Source organism: Bubalus bubalis, chromosome 22 (genome assembly GCF_019923935.1).
Source record: "Bubalus bubalis isolate 160015118507 breed Murrah chromosome 22, NDDB_SH_1, whole genome shotgun sequence".
In the NCBI taxonomy this organism is placed as follows: Eukaryota; Metazoa; Chordata; class Mammalia; order Artiodactyla; family Bovidae; genus Bubalus; species Bubalus bubalis.
Window position 1 is genome coordinate 59,648,931 of NC_059178.1, and position 17,099 is coordinate 59,666,029.

Below are 17,099 nucleotides of genomic sequence, written 5' to 3' on the forward strand. Positions count from 1 at the left end.
GTCTGATTTTAGCTTAACCTGTCACCACTGAAACGAAGCTTGTTTTATAATAGATGCTCTCCAGCTGCTTAGTCTCCGCACCTGTATTCTTCCTTTGGGTTAAGCAGCATATTTAAGGTTTCGAAACTGGCGACACTACACGCATGTGAGGTGCTTTGCAAGACCGGGTTAGGCAGCCAGGCTCCGGTGTGGCTTGACAGCATCTCGGACTGAAACTAGCATTAGAAATGGGTCAGCTGACCCACTTTTAAGGGGTGGGGTACTGCTGCCCCAAAGTACAGGATGCAGAAGGAAACCGTCAGGAAACAAACTCTAGAAGCCCGGAAGGTACACTGAGTTATTCACTAGAAAGCCACACGACAGACCTCAGCTCCAAGCAGGTGCCCGAAAACCTCAGCGAACCTTGACACCACACAGGCGCAGCTGACATCTGTTTTATCTTTAACAACATCAGGACCGTCAGTCATTTTAAGAACTGTAGCTAGAGACTAAAGCAAATCTGAGAAATTCTCACGCTCCCAGGGCCCCAGCATTGAGGATGAGACCAGGATATCAAGGGCCTCTGCCCACACTCGGCTCAGAAGCCTCGTGCCTCCCTGGGCCTTTCAGGATAAGCACAGGACACAGCCAGAAGCAAAGGGCATCTTAGTTTTGTGAGCACCCCCAATAAACCAGGGGCTTTTATGGAAAGCCTCACTCTTTCCAAAATCCCCCAGCTGTCCAACGCTCTAAACTCAGGTGCCACGCAGGCTGTGTATTTGCTATCTGACTGTCACTTGGGGATTAGCTCTTCAATGAAACGTCAACCACGGAAGCTCTATTCACCATCAAGCCCAGTAGCACTGCTGGAACCTGGGCCACAACAGGAGCAAGTTTCTCTTGTGACACATTTTTCTCTACAGAACATTTAAATAATGAAAGCGCAAATTCCATATTCAAACGAACAGAGTAACAAAATCATACAGTTTTGATTCACAGACACACTTCATTTATTCCCCTCTGTGACTCAGACAAAAGACAACGTCTGCTCAAGGCGAATTTAAATTTGTCCCAAAGTCCTCAATTGCAGTATTGTTACAAAGCAACTCGAGGCTAGCGGCACTGAGCCCAAGAACAAATCGGCTTAGCCCAGTGTTGACCCCGGAGCGCGGGAGCAGAAGCGGAACCAGCACTCAAGCCCCCAAGCACGAGACACAGGAGGCCCCAGCACAGGGCTCCCTTTCTGCGGCGCCCACACCCACGCCACCCCAGAGATGCGAACTCAGAATGTTCTCCACCCTGAACCGCGGGTTCCGACTGCATCCCTGGTCAGCGGGGGGAGGAGGGTGGGAACTTCAAAAGCCGAGACCCAGGGGCTCCTAAGCATCTCCAGCAAGACGCTGCGCCTCCTCTCGGGGCTGAGTCCACCCGCGGGTCCCCTTCCCGCCCCACTCACTCCCCCGGGGATGCCCGTGTCGTGCGCCTCTACTCCTCGGAGCTCACCTTGCCTGAGCCCCGCTTGGGCGCACCCCTGTCCGAGCCAAAGAAGCGGCCGAGGGAGTCGAGGATGCCCGTGTCTCTGTGTCTGGGGAGGAAGCCGTGCCTGGCGTGGTCCATGGTGCTCGCCGAGGCCAGGTACTTGGATCTCTGGGAGGGTCTCTTCTGGGCCGCCATTGCGTCCACCGCCCCGGGAGCGGCCGCACTGTCTTCCTGGATGGTCTGGAGCTCGTCTGATTCCGAGGGCCGGTCTTTGAAGGTGTTGTCCTCCCGGCCCGGGGCATCTCGGGAAAAGAGGCGGACCAGGTGGGGGCGGCCCCCCGGGTCAGCTGGGCTGGCCTCGGGCCAGGCATTCTTCGGGTCCGCTGTGCGCTTGGAGTCTGTCACCGCCGTGTCCTGCGAGGGGGCCCCATTGTTCGGGACCACATCTGCCGCTCCTGCAAACAACAGCGAGATGTGAACGCGGCTGTGCAGAGCGGGCCACGGACAATGCCGCTTTCTTCCCGGTTGGCGAACTGGCCGTCTCCTACAGAATCCACGGAGGGTGTGGGCGCCATGCAGCTCTGTGTGGCCCCTGACTGCCCTGGGAAGGACCCGCCCTGCCTGAGCCTCTCTCTCGGTGGCGGCTCTGTATCTCAGGGCCCCTGGGGATCGTCTCAGGGGCTCTGTACTGTGCACCAGGCCTCCCCGAGCAAACACAGCCATGCACAACATCGCCCCTGGGTGCTGCCACTCCTTCCCTGGGAGGCTCCAGGGTTCTGGGCACCTTGATGGCACATTTATCACCTAAAAGGCCACTGGCGCCCAAGCCAAGCGTGTTGGAAACATGTATTTGGCAAAAGGTATTTTTAGTGTTCTCAGTAAAAATGGAACCTCCCACGTCTTTTGCAATTCATGCCTTAAAGAAACGGGGCGTTTAGAATTCTTTACTTCCCAGAGTCCACAAGAGGCCTCTTGCAGGACAGAACTGCTTATTCAGGACATTTTGGTTGGGCTTCTCCTCTGCAAGCAGTGACAATCAGAAAACTTGAGTGGGAAGGGGGTGTCTCATGTTGCACACCACTCTCCCTTAGCTTTTCACAAAAATATACAGCATTTCTCTTAAGAATGGCAGGACCTCATCTTGCCCTCAATTACAAAGATGGGTATAATTGAACATTCCTCTCCAAAGTTTATTACACATGGACAAAAATTTTGGGTATACTCACACTTGCCTGTAACAGCATCCATCCATCTAACTGCCCAGCAATCTATTCACTGACATTTACCAACAGCATCCACCCACCCACTCATCCACTTATCCATCCATCCATCCACTTATCTATCCATCCATCCATCTACCCATCCATCCACTTATCTACACTCCATCCATCCACCCAGCCTTACCGAGTACCTAGCAAACGTAATGTCCTGCACTAGTTCAACAGAAATGTGGTCCTTGTCTCATGAACAGAGATGAAAATGAGCAATATGAGTTGAATGGTGTCCTCTAGATGGTGTGTCCACATCCTAACCCCCAGCACCCACGGATGTGAACTTCTCTGGACCTCTGGTCTTGGCAGATGTTATCAGGTCAAGATGGGGTCACACTAGTGTAGGGTGGGCCCTGACCCAGTGACCGGTGTCCCTGTGAGCAGAGGGCATCTGGATGCAGACACACAGAGGAGAGGCCATGTGGTGTGGAAGCAGACCGTGGCCTGGTGTGTCCACAACTCAGGGTCTCCAGGACTCAGGGAGGTGGGAGGCCCAGGGCAGCCCCTCCCCAGAGACACCAGGGAGAGCGCTGCCCCGCCCACACCTGGTGCAGGTTTCTGGCCTCCAGAGCCAGGAGAGGAGAGTTCCCCGCTGTTTCAAGTCCTGTTTGCGGTCATTTGCTGTGGCTGCCATAGGACACAGACAGTGTGTGAAGTCACGTTGAGTGACATGAAAGGAAGCGGGACATGGGCATCAGGACGACCTACTGAGGGGACAGTGTGAGAGTGTGGGCCGCTCGGGGACGGGGGGGGGGGGGGCAATGTGCTTCTGCAGGGAAGGATGCCCGGGAGACAGTCCTTGGGAAGGAGCTTGGCGTGTTCACTCGGGAGCAGGGAGGCTTGGAGACCCAGGAGGCAGGTGTGAGGCCTGAGGGAGACGGGGAGCCAGTGGGGGCGGGAAGGGGTGATGGCGGGGCAGGATGCGGTGGGGGGGTGGGGAGGGGGCCGGCGGGGGGAGGTAAAAGGGGATGGGGGGAGGGGCTGAGGGGAGGATACTTCAAGGAATAGGCTGGCCAGCCTGTGCAGGCTTCAGGGGTTGAGGTGAAGGGATTTTTTTTTTCTTTTTTTCCAGAAAGTGCCCAGAGACAGTCAAGGAACAGGGTGTGGGCAGGACCAGACCTCAAGGGAGAAGAAGACTCAGCCTGAGCACAGGTGCGGGTGAGCACAGGTAGGAGGGGCTAAGTCAAGGCAGGGCCAAGGTTGTGTCCGGGGGTGTCAGGAAGGGTTGGCCAATCTGGGTGATGGGTGCATGGAGGGCCTCTCCTTTCATCACACATGTTCAGGGGAGGCTTTACATCTACAGCACCTACTTCCACAATATAAATTACAAAAGCTGAAGGGTGCACACTCCTTTAACAAAATCAGAGGGCTCAAGAGACTGTCCCATGGGTGACATTCATTGTGCAGTCAATATATTGACCTATGTTCCCAAAGCAGAGTACGGACATCATAAATGTCTGTCGGACACCAAGTACCAGGCAAACAGCCAGGCCCCGGGGTCCTGGGGTCTCTTTCCTGCTCCTAAGAGGGTGCACACAGGTGTCAACTGTGCCTTACGCCAGCCACGCTACAAGCCTTACAAACCCATCACGTAGAGCGTGGCACATCGTTTCTGACACTGATTAAATGAACCACACGAAAGCACTCATATTTATCACATATCAGGCCCTCACCACCTCGCACCGTTCTGAGACAGCACCCTGAAGAACGCTGTGGCCGGCATCAGGCTGTAGATTTTTGCAGGGACGCAGAACTAATTTATAGGTTGCAACAGAAAGGGTCTGCTTTTCTCGCTGTGCTTTAGATTCTATGGCTAATATAAATTAATGCAAATGTGAACGGGAAACAATCGCTATATTGTATGTAGTTAAATGCATTAACGAAACACAAGCGCATCTGAATACTAATATTTTTACAACAGTCAGCCTTTGTGTCCCTGAATATGGTTATTTGTGAGGCACAGAGAAGGGCGTTTGTGTCCTGGAAGTTGCTTCTCCCGGGATGCAAGGAGCCCAAGGAGAAGCTAAAATCTGTGGATCTGCAGCATTTTGGGTAAGGACAAGTGCAGTGTTAATTTGTCAATTCATAACAGCTTTCATCGAAGAGGCAGAGTTCTTATTTAGACGGTAATTCTGGAGCAGAACTCTGGTGCACAACGTGAGTGGCTCAAATCTGGCAGGACCCCAACAGACATTTATAATCCTCTCTCAGTTACTGTTCAGATTCTACAGGAAATTGGAAGAAAATGTCTTAAAAAAATCACACCTCCGTCTAATGGGTAAACCCATCCCAGGAAACTTAAGGAAGTGCACTTTTGAGGGTGGTGGTGTTAAAATCACAAATGTCTCTGAGAAGCTGAGGACCTAGTAAGTTGGAAGGTGGTTTCTGGGGCACAGAGACCCCCCGCCCTGCAGACCAGGATGGTGACATCGGGGCAGTGATGACTGTTTGGAGCAACTCACCAGTGTCACACCCCCCGCGGAGGCTCCAGCCCAGGGTCTCGCTGTGACCACCTGGCCTGTGGGTCCTTAGCATCCTGCCCCTCCCCTCCCCCACCCCTCGCCACCAGCAGGCCGGGGACGGAGTCTACGGTTTCTCCCAGGTTACTCCAGACGCCCCTGACCACATCACCTCTTCCTTTACTTACCCCTGAGCCGAGTTTGCTCACGGCCCTACTGGGCCCTGCAGCTCATGGAATGGGAGCTCCTGGGCGCTCAGCTCTGGCGTGACCATGACCTTGACCGTGACCTTGATGGTTCCCAGGACCGACCCTGCCTCGGCCCTCAGGAGCATCCTCCCCTGCCCTCCAGGACGGGCTGCTCTGGCCTCTCAGTTCTCCCCCAGGCCCTGCGGTGTGCCCGGCTCCGCGTGCTTGGCCTCTGCCCCCTGTCCCCCCGACCTTGACACCTGCCCCCCAGCCCCCACCCACTGGGAGGTCTGCTCCAGGCAGTTGGACCGAGCTTCTCTCGATGCAGCTTCTACGCGGTCAGCCTCACAGAGGGACTGCCTCAGGTCCACCTAAATTGTTCCCAGCTGGCAGTGCCATTCCTAAAGGCAGGGACCCTGCCAGACTTGTCCCCTCGGGTCACTGCGGTGGCATGAGGTACGGAACCTGGAAGTGCTGTCTCCCAGGCCGGAACCCACCAGCAAGCAACAGAACCCAGACTCCGCTCTCTCTTCTTGGCTGGAAGGACTTAGTTCCCAGCTGTTCCACCATTTTTAACAGAGAATTTCCTTCCATCCCAAAAGGCTGGATGCCAGGGTCTAGAGAACTCTGGCTTAGAAATGAATTCACCTGCACAACTGAATTCTTTCTGGCAATTTGCAGAGGTTCAGAGAAACCCCTCAGCACGGCTCCGAAGTTCCGGATAAAGCCCTTAGCATCCCTGCCTTGCCTTTCTCCAAGTGCAAAGTCGAGCGCAGGTGCTGGGCGAGTCACTCACATGGAGCGTGGGCGTCAAGCAGGGCTCATCTCCCAGGTTGTTTCATCCACCTGTGCTCTGCAGTGTCTGCAGCAAACCAGACCATGTGGCCGGCACAGGAAGCACAGGCTGCCCCGTGTGCAGGGTCAGGACCCACAAGGTGTTGCCAGGAGGGTCTCCAGAGGCTGACCTTGACCCCCTGCCCACCAGACGAGGGCCCCAAGCCTCCGGTGGTGTCTGTGGTCATGAATAGGGAGGTGGGGCCGCACACTTGTCTCTGGCACCTTGAGGCTCCTGTAGCGGCACACGTGGGGACCGTGCATGTTGGGGGTCCGGCCGGGCCGCCCCTTCCATAGATGCAGCGTCTGCTGATGGTCCAGGAGGGAAAGCTGAGCTCTCACTGGAAGTTTTATAAGTGTGACCAGCAGCCGTACGGAGCAGGTCATTTACAAGTCCACTTGCTCAGGTGAGCAAACCAAGGCAGAGCAAGTGAAGCAGGGCTCCACGGAGAAGGTGATGCTCACTCTGAGGCCCCAGCTGCGGGCCACCCCCAGTTCTGGGTGCTCCATGCGGGCCCCCACTGCCTTTACCTGGCCCTAGGTTTTGCCTCTCAGGGTGACATTAACTGCAGATGGCTGATGGCTGAGACATTTCTGTTTAACAGAGGCACTGACTGGGAGAGATGGGAGGGCTTCCCAGAGCCCAGCCAGGGCCTCCTCTGCGAGCAACAGGTCCCTGGGTCCCCCAGAGCTCTGCAGGGTGGGAGCAGCTGCCTTGCCTCCCCCACACCCCCATCCTGCCCACCCCACAGGCACGCATAACCATCCGTTCACAATTTACTACACCAGCTGTCCTTGGCAGAATGTGCTAATGCCTGTTGAACACTCAGAAAGGCCGAGTTGAGGGATCCTGAAAATCACATTGCAGCTCTGACAGCGGACACGTCACCCTGCGACCACGGGGAAGCTCTGAGCCCTTGCTTGTTTATATAACTGCTACTTATACCCATTGTCTCACTGTAACCAGAAAATGACAAGCATCACACATTCATACACGATGGTCTCAAACAAACCGTGATGATTCAGTGAGTGCTGTTTTGTATTTAAATGGCTGTTTTTACCTAGATTGTATACCTTATGCTGTTTTCCATCACATTCCTGGAAATTATATTCCATCACTGGCTTGCATCAAAACCATATGTGTGAGTGTGTGTGTGTGAACATACAAGAAGCAATACAGATGCCAAGCCACACCCCAGACCCAGAGGCAGAATGCGCAGCTGCTGCTGCTGCTGCTAAGTCACTTCAGTTGTGTCCGACTCTGTGCGACCCCATAGACGGCAGCCCACTAGGCTCCCCCGTCCCTGGGATTCTCCAGGCAAGAATACTGGAGTGGGTTGTCATTTCCCTCTCCAATGCATGAAAGTGAAAAGTCAAAGTGAAGTTGCTCAGTCGTGTCTGACTCAGCGACCTCATGGACTGCAGCCTACCAGGCTCCTCCGTCCATGGGATTTTCCAGGCAAGAGTACTGGAGTGGGGTGCCACTGCCTTCTCCAGAGTGTGCAGGGTGGCCCCCAATTCTGCTCTTTTTTTGACAGGCTGGGGAGGAGTGGCCAGTGAGCTATTCCTTCTCCAAATAACCAGGTTGACCCTTTAACCCAGCACTACACACGTCCAGTGACATCTGCTGTTCACCCACGCCCCAGTGCCCAGTAACTACCAGGGAAGGGCAGTGTAAGAGATGCTGACGACCTTGAGACCCAGCGCCCTTGACGCACTGTTGTTTCTCACCCTCTGGGCTCTTAGGGAAGGCTGCACCTTCCTCCTCTGCGGGGAGAGCGCTGGTCTGGCTGGGACTCACGGCTTTTCCCAGCTTTGGGCCGACGTGGTGGCGGCTCTGTTCCACCCCCCGGGAGCCGCTTACAGCCTCCTGAGTCCAGGAGAGGCCAGCGTGAGGACGGCTGCAGCTTCACCTCTGAGTTTTCCTATATCTTCAAATGCCACAGAGGGTGAGATGGTTGGAGGGTATCACCGACCCAATGGACGTGAGTGTGAGGAAGCTTCGGGGGACAGTGAAGGATAGGGAACCCTGGAGTGCTGCAGTCCACGGGGTTGCAAGGAGTCGGGCACGACTTAGTGACTGCACAATAACAGCAGCTCAGGGTCACACAGTAGAGAGTACATGCTGTTTGTCAGAGCAGGACTGTATCCCTCCTCCCACTAGAATAACACACATATAGAACCCCCCTCTGTGAAGGCGAGTCCATCTATTAAATTTAACAAAATGAAAACCTTCTATTGACAAGATATAAGTCATGGTGGGCTTCTTCTCACTATAATTAATTTAACTTTTTAAAATTCCTGTGATTAGATAGCTTGAAACATAAGGCCTAAGGGATCATGCAACTATAATTTCATCAGGGAAGTTTAATAAAATTTCATATTCACAGCTGACCAGATCTTTAATGAAGCTAGAGACAATAAAAATGATCATCACTCAGCTAATTAGAGGTTTTGCCAAGAATACACTTTAAAACTGCATGGTAGAGGCTTAGCCCACCACACATCATCATTGCTGGCTCATTCATGCGCATCACCCTCATTTAAAGGGAGGTTCCCAGGCTTCATGGAGCAGTCAAATAGTAAAAATGAAGAGTGAGGTTTTTAGACTGGCATTTCCAGAAGTCTGGGAAGCTTTCATCTTTGTTAAGACACAAAGATCCGTCTAGTCAAATCTATGGTCTTTCCAGTAGTCATGCATGGCTCTGAGAGTCAGATCATAAAGAAGGCTGAGCATAGAGGAATTGATGCTTTCAAACTGTGCTGCCGGAGAAGACTCTTGAGAGTCCCTTGGACAGCAAGGAGATCCAACCAGTCCATCCTAAAGGAAATCAACTCTGAGTATTCATTGGAAGGACTATTGCTGAAGCTGGAGCTACAATACTTTGGTTACCTGATGCGAAGAACTGAGTCATTGGAAAAGACCCTGATGCTGGGAAAGATCAAAGGTAGGAAGAGAAGGGGACGACAGAGGATGAGATGGTTGGATGGCATCACTGACTCCATGGACATGAGTTTGAGCAAGCTCCAGGAGATAGAGAAGCCTTGGCATGGTGCAGTCCACAGGGTCTTAAAGAGTCAGATGTAACTTAGTGACTGAACAAGACATTAAGAGAAAACAAGAAATTACCATGTACTAGCCTACACAAAAGGAAGAAAGGGAATTTGGGAAAGTACAAGAAAAGAACAAGAAAGGCGTCATCTCAGAATAAAAGGGATGCACTCAGGTCACTTTCTGACCCTCCTGCCGAGAGCCTGCATCTGTCCATACGTCCATTTACCGAGGAGAGGCTTGTAGTCCAGCCTTGCCGCTGGTCTTCTGGGCAGGGCCTGGACATGCCGGGAAGCCCCAGAGTCCCAACAACCCTCCCTCCTGCCGTGCAGGAGTCCCAAGCCCTGAATGCCACTCTGAACCCACAGTCCTCATTTTGCCACTGACCTCCAGCAGCTTCCCACAGAGGAGCTTTTGGTACATATAATATACATGTGCTTGCTCCCCATATGACATCTCTCAGAAAATAAAATTTGTTCCTTCATTTTGAGGGCTCAGACTCACTGGTTGTACCTACATTTTTGCCTTGGTTTTCAAAATAGTAGCTTTGGGTGGCATATCTAATTAAGTTTACAGCCCAAACTGTAATCTGTAATTTTACTTTCTTATTCTAGGGCTTCCCTGATGGCTCAGATAGTGAAAAAAAAAAAAAAAGAAAAAAGAAAAAAAGAAAGAAAAAGAAGGGAAAAAAGTCTGCCTGTATTGCAGGAGACCAAGGTTTGATCCCTGAGTCAGGAAGATCCCCTGGAGGAGGGCATGGCAACGCACTCCAGTATTCTTGTCTGGAGAATCCCATGGACGGAGGAGCCTGGCCGGCTACAGTCCATGGGGTCACCTGTTAAATTACAGGAAAAAAAATCCCCAAACCAAAGTCACAACTGAATTGCCTTGCTTGGCGTGTGCCCCAGCACAGGTCTCTCTGGCTCAGAGCCGTGGGTCTCCACCGTCTGCCCTTTCTCCCTGGTGGGTCTGACACACACAGTGTCCCCACGTACAGTCCCCTGTGGACGCCCCATGGAGAGCCCCCCCTCCCCAGTGGCTCCCTGGTGTCTCTCATGGGGCCTGCATGCAGGCGAGTGCAGACCATGTCTCAGGAGCTGTTGAGGTCCACACAGTTCATATTTGAGCTGCTGGCACCAGGGTTCCCAGGAGCTCAGGCAGCGCTTAGGAGGCCCACTGAGGTCACGGGGACCCCGCCCTCCCATCCCCACCCTGCTGTAATGTCCGTGGTACCCAAGGCAGAAACCACCTGGAGACGGATCACACAGTGACCCTGCGTGGAACGGGGCCCTCCCCTTCCTGAGCCGGGGTGGGCACGGGGCTCTGGGGCACTTTCCTCTAAATGCACAAAGGAGGGCTTCAGAGCGGCTGGAGGCCCCTGGCCTGGCACGCGGCGGTTTTCTCCTGTACTGATTTGCCACCTGGTCTCCTCGCTCACAGTCGCGTTAGAAAGTGTTCTCCAGAAATGAATCCACGGGCCCCAGTGAACCACAAGGTGCTGCCGTCATAACTGTTCATACGAATCCTTTGTTTCTCTCTAAGAGGACCAGCGTGGAGCAGATGACAGCAGCCGTCACTGCGGAATCCACAAAAGCGCAGGGAATCTTTAGGGACCTGGTCTTCCACTTGCTGTTTTTACACTCATGCTTTACAACTTATACTTTTCCTCCATATTTCCTCCATCAAATATTCTCTTAAAGATTATCGACACCATTGACACCCCTGTACAATACAGGTTAGCACAAAGATCGCAGTTCCAGGTCGTCTCACACTGGGACACTGACCTGCCGAACGTGTGACCCCTAGGCCAGGTCCTCAGGGTGGGCAACCTGGATCAGAAGGCGGGGGGGCGGGCCACCTGAGGTCATAGGCTGTTCTTGAGAGCCAAGAAAACCTTAAGGGAGACAGAGACGGTGAGGAACCTAACAAGTTATCCAACACTCCAGCCCATTGCAGAAGATATTCAGTCAGTCAGTTCAGTCACTCAGTCATGTCCAACTCTTTGCGACCCCATGAATCGCAGCACGCCAGGCCTCCCTGTCCATCACCAACTCCTGGAGTTCATTCAGACTCATGTCCATCGAGTCAGTGATGTCATCCAGCCATCTCATCCTCTGGCGTCCCCTTCTCCTCCTGCCCCCAATCCCTCCCAGCATCAGAGTCTTTTCCAATGAGTCAGTCCTTCGCATGAGGTGGCCAAAGTACTGGAGTTTCAGCTTTAGCGTCATTCCTTCCAAAGAAATCCCAGGGCTGATCCCCTTCAGAATGGACTGGTTGGATCTCCTTGCAGTCCAAGGGACTCTCAAGAGTCTTCTCCAACACCACAGTTCAGAAGCATCAATTCTTCGGCACTCAGCTTTCTTCACAGTCCAACTCTCACATCCAAACATGACCACTGGAAAAACCATAGCCTTGACTAGACGGACCTTTGTTGGCTAAGTAATGTCTCTGCTTTTGAATATGCTATCTAGGTTGGTCATAACTTTCCTTCCAAGGAGTAAGCGTCTTTTAATTTCATGGTGGCAATTACCATCTGCAATGATTTTGGAGCCCCCCAAAATAAAGTCTGACACTGTTTCCACTGTTTCCCCATCTATTTCCCAGGAAGTGATGGGACCAGATGCCATTATCTTCGTTTTCTGAATGTTGAGCTTTAACCCAACTTTTTCACGCTCCTCTTTAACTTTCATCAAGAGGCTCTTTAGTTCTGCTTCACTTTCTGCCATAAGGGTGGTGTCATCTGCATATCTGAGGTTATTGATATTTCTCCCAGCAATCTTGATTCCAGCTTGTGCTTCTTCCTGCCCAGCGTTTCTCATGATGTACTCTGCATATAAGTTAAGTAAGCAGGGTGACAATATACAGCCTTGACGTACTCCTTTTCCTATTTGGAACCAGTCTGTTGTTCCATGTCCAGTTCTAACTGTTGCTTCCTGACCTGCATATAGGTTTCTCAAGAGGCAGGTCAGGTGGTCTGGTATTCCCATCTCTTTCAGAATTTTCCACAGTTTATTGTGATCCACACAGTCAAAGGCTTTGGCATAGTCAATAAAGCAGAAATAGATGTTTTTCTGGAACTCACTTCCTTTTTCCATGATCCAGCAGATGTTGGCAATTTGATTTCTGGTTCCTCTGCCTTTTCTAAAACCAGCTTGAACATCTGGAAGTTCACGGTTCATGTACTGCTGAAGCCTGGCTTGGAGAATTTTGAGCATTACTTTACTAGCGTGTGAGATGAGTGCAATTGTGTAGTAGTTTGAGCATTCTTTGGCATTGCCTATCTTTGGCATTGGAATGAAAACTGACCTTTTCCAGTCCTGTGGCCACTGCTGAGTTTTCCAAATTTGCTGGCATATTGAGTGCAGCACTTTCACAGCATCATCTTTCAGGATGATGATTTCAACTGGAATTCCATCACCTCCACTAGCTTAGATATTAGATCTAAGCTAGAAGAGATATTAGATCCTCAAAAACCATGAGAAGGTGACTAGGTTTCCCACAGCCCAGAAAAAAGCAAGCAGAAGCTCAGAAATGAAAACTGATGGACAACATGACCTCTTAAAGCGATCTTTGTAAGTCTTGACCCTCCATCGGCTTCTGTGGTGGGAGGATGGGTTGGACATGCTGTTGCAGGAGTCTCACTGCAGAGCTTTGTGGATGAGCAGTCCCACCTCCCGACCCGCCCCTCTTCCGGCTCAGCAGGGACAACTCAGAACCCCAGCCTCCTTCCGCAGGCGTCTGTCCCCCCAGAACAGAGTCCAGGGAAGCGACTGTAAAGGAGGCAGACTTGGTTTCGTCTGGTGGACCTGGGCCCTGGCCAGATGATGGTTGATGGTGTGAAACTGCTCAAATGTCCAGGTCACTTTGCTCTGAGTGGGGCTAACACCGGGCCTGCTGATACACATGATCCAACAGAAGAACATCTTGTCTTATCTCACGGGATCGTCCACACAAGAACCCACAACCACCTGTGGGTTGCCAGCCCCTCTCCATCCTGGTGGGAGTGGAGGCACCGCCCTGGCCACCAGGCGTGGGGCCTGCTGGGCTTGGGTTAAACACAGATGCCGCCCTTCCTTCCTGAGACGGACCCCTAGGTGCTGGCCTCACAGAGCGGCCCGTGGGCTCTGCCCGAGAGACTGCCAGGCTGGACTGGAGCTCAGCCCAGGCGCTCAATTCCTGTCCTACCAGGGGCTTCCTTAAACCGAAGGTCACAAACCAGGCTATGAGCGCGAGGCCTTGGACAGAACCTCAGGTGAAAATGACGGGGACAAGTGCATGGTCCAGAGGGATGAAGGGCAGGAGGGAGCCACTCCTCACAGGCAGCAGCCAAGTGTGGCCGGCCGCCCACGCAAGCAGGAGGGCCCGGGCACCTGCATGTTTCTGATGTGACCGGGCCATTCCTGCAGTGGGGCTGGCGGGGCCCGAGGAGCCTGGAATTTGCTAGTGTGGGCCAGGGCGAAGAGGACTCTCCTTGTTTGTGGAATACTTCTGTCCCTGGCACTCGGAGCTCGGGGTCACTAGGGAGGGCGGAGGAACAAGAAGGCCCATGGTTATGGCCGTGGCCGTGCAGGGGCAGACTCTGCTTCTATGAGAGGCATGCGGCCGCCCGCAGAGGTTTCTTGACAACTCTGCCACAAACGCGTCTTATCAGCCCACCCACCTCACACGAATGCCTCCTTTGTGGACATAGAACATACAGTTTTTATTTACTCTAAATAGCTGGCCCCTGGAACCCTCCCACAGCAGGGATGGGGTCACAGGCAAGGGAGCCCCACGCAGAGCCGGAGAAGAAGGGGGGCGGGCAGGCTCCTCCCCAAGCCTCTATCGCACGCCTGGCTCCCCAAACCCAGCTGCTGTCAAGACAGTGAGATTCCGAAGGGCCTGATGATCACAGGGTTCCATTTCTTGTGCAGCCTCTGGGGGGTCTCACGGTGACCCTGCAAGGCGCCAGAAGCTGTAGGACCCCTGAGAAGGTGACATCACGGGCACCACTACCCTGTCAGCAGGGAGCAACACTGAACAAATATGTGGTGCCCCCTCATGTCATTGTTCTGACAACATGCGAGGAGCATAAAACAACATGTTGTTAATGCCAGGGCATTTTGTTACTGTTATTATTATTTTTATGTTGCAAAACTAGCTTGGGAATACTTTGTGTAAAAACCCATAGTTTTCCATCCACCCATCCATCCACCTACCCAACCACCCATCCACACATCCAACCATCCATACATCCACTCATCCATCCATCCACACATTCATCCATCTATCTATCCATCGATGCATCCATCCACTCATCCACACATCCATCCATCCATCCATCTATCCATCCATCAATCCATCCATCCACTCATCCACCCACCCATCCATCCATACATCCATCCATCTATCTATCCATCCATCCATCCATCCACTCATCCACCCACCCATCCATACATACACCCATCTATCTATCCATCCATCCACTCATCCACACATCCACCCACCCATCCGTCCAGGCATCCACTCCTCCATGCATCTATCTATCCATCCATCCATCCACACATCCATCCATCATCCATCCATACATCCACTCATATACCCATCCATTCATCCACACATCCATCCATCCATCCATCCACTTATCCACACATCCACCCACTCATCCACACACCACCCACCCATCCATCCAGACATTCACTCATCCATCCAATCTATCCATCCATCCATGCACACATCCATACATTCACCCATCCATCCATCCGTCCATCCATCCACACAGCCACACATCTATCAATCCACCCATCCATTATTCATTTCATGCCTGTGTGGGCAGAATGCTAAGAATGGGTCCCAATCTTCACCCCTTGTATAATCCCTCCTCTCCGAGTGTGTGGAACCTGTGAACATGACAAGGTGTATCTATGGCAAAGCAGAGGTTCTCTGGGACTATTTCACTAACCACAGGAGCCTTTGGAAGGCAGAGTCTTCTTCATCTGGGGACAGAGACTGAGGCCAGGGAGAGAGATCCAGGTACAGGAAGGATGGGGAGCATGTTGCTGGCTTTAGAAATGGAAGGACCACCCGCAGGGTCCAGTGACTGGCCTCTAGGAGCCAAGGGGGCCGGCATCGTCCACAGCTCACTCTGCAAAAAACAATCGATAGGTTTGCTCTCGGGCATTTCAGTAACTGAGAGCACGATGCCGAGGTCTCCTCTCGGGCACAGATCTGTCCCGCTGCCCTGTCGGTCCCTGGGAGCCGAGGGAACAATGGTGTCAAACGTCTAGCGGCAGAGATGGCAGTGCCTCGCACAACGTCTGCCTTTCACAGGCGCCTCCCAGCACCTCCCAGCGCCAGTCTGGTGCCAGCCAGTGTCAGCCACTGCTCTTTTTAAGGATAAAAATAACTCGAACACTCTGCAAGGGAAGAAATGGTCAACGAAATACTTTAAAAAACCCCTCAGGAAATAAGACATGATGTTTCAGATGAAGAAAAGTGATGTAACAGATAAATGGAAATAAAGGAAACATTCCAAGATACCAGTTATAAAGATGGTCTCAGGTAAACTGTCTTTATCTGCTGCTTTAACTGTTCCCAGATACATATTGTTTTAGTTAAGGGTGTGCTAACAGTTTCATGGTTTTTTGCTTTGTTTAGCTCCTTTTTCAGAAATTGTTTTTAAACAATTTATCATGATCATATAATCAGACACCATGTACATTTTATCAAGTATCTGACTGAAGAAATAGAAAATATTCCCTGTCTACTCATGCAGTAAAGGTAGACACTTGAAAACACTTATTTCTGAAAATTCTGAAATTAAACAAAACAGCTGCTTATGATAATCTATATTGTGTGGTATAACTTTGAATAATTTGATAATTCCATAAGGAGATTACCATATTCAGAAAGTCAACATTTCCATATCATGAAAATAAATTCATACACATACACCTGGGTGTATTACCAAGTTCTGCAAAATTGAAGAAAAATTGATCTCCCCGAATCTCACTGTGACATTTAACATTTTCATCTCAGATACAATTTGGCATCATTTGTTACAAGTCCTGGATTACTTTTGAGGGACCCTGGTTTCTGAGGAATTGGAAGAACAATGAACAGTGCAACCTGCCAGGTGGGGGAGCGGGTCCCACGGACTGAGGTGCTGTCATTACCTCGCTCACCTGTGATCACCCAGTGTCCTCATCACCTGTGATCTCCCAGGCCAGCACCCACGCTCACCTGTGATCACCCAGGCCAGCACCCTCGCTCACCTGTGATGACCCAGTGTCCTCATCACCTGTGATCTCCCAGGCCAGCACCCACGCTCACCTGTGATCACCCAGTGTCCTCATCACCTGTGATCACCCAAGCCAGCACCCACGCTCACCTGTGATCACCCAGTGTCCTCATCACCTGTGATCTCCCAGGCCAGCACCCACGCTCACCTGTGATCACCCAGGCCAGCACCCACGCTCACCTGTGATCACCCAGTGTCCTCATCACCTGTGATCACCCAAGCCAGCACCCACGCTCACCTGTGATCACCCAGGCTAGCACCCTCGCTCACCTGTGATGACCCAGTGTCCTCATCACCTGTGATCACCCAAGCCAGCACCCACGCTCACCTGTGATCACCCAGTGTCCTCATCACCTGTGATCACCCAGGCCAGCACCTGCGCTCACCTGTGATCACCCAGGCCAGCACCCTCACTCACCTGTGATCACCCAGTGTCCTCATCACCTGTGATCACCCAGGCCAGCACCCTTCCTCACCTGTGATCTCCCAGTGTCCTCATCACCTGTGATCTCCCAGGCCAGCATCCGCGCTCACCTGTGATCACCCAGGCCAGCACCC

General features: G+C 52.3%; 1 protein-coding gene across 4 annotated transcripts in view; it reads right to left on the minus strand.

Annotated features, from left to right (window-relative positions):
- Positions 1-17,099, minus strand: part of LOC102398056 (myelin basic protein) — a 105,825-nt gene that overhangs the window by 32,116 nt on the left and 56,610 nt on the right. For all 4 annotated transcript variants that reach the window (XM_025273403.3, XM_025273402.3, XM_006059339.4 and 1 more), the window contains one exon: positions 1,483-1,913. In XM_025273403.3, the coding sequence (XP_025129188.1) occupies positions 1,483-1,913 (431 nt within the window). The remainder of the gene's footprint in view (positions 1-1,482; positions 1,914-17,099) is intronic.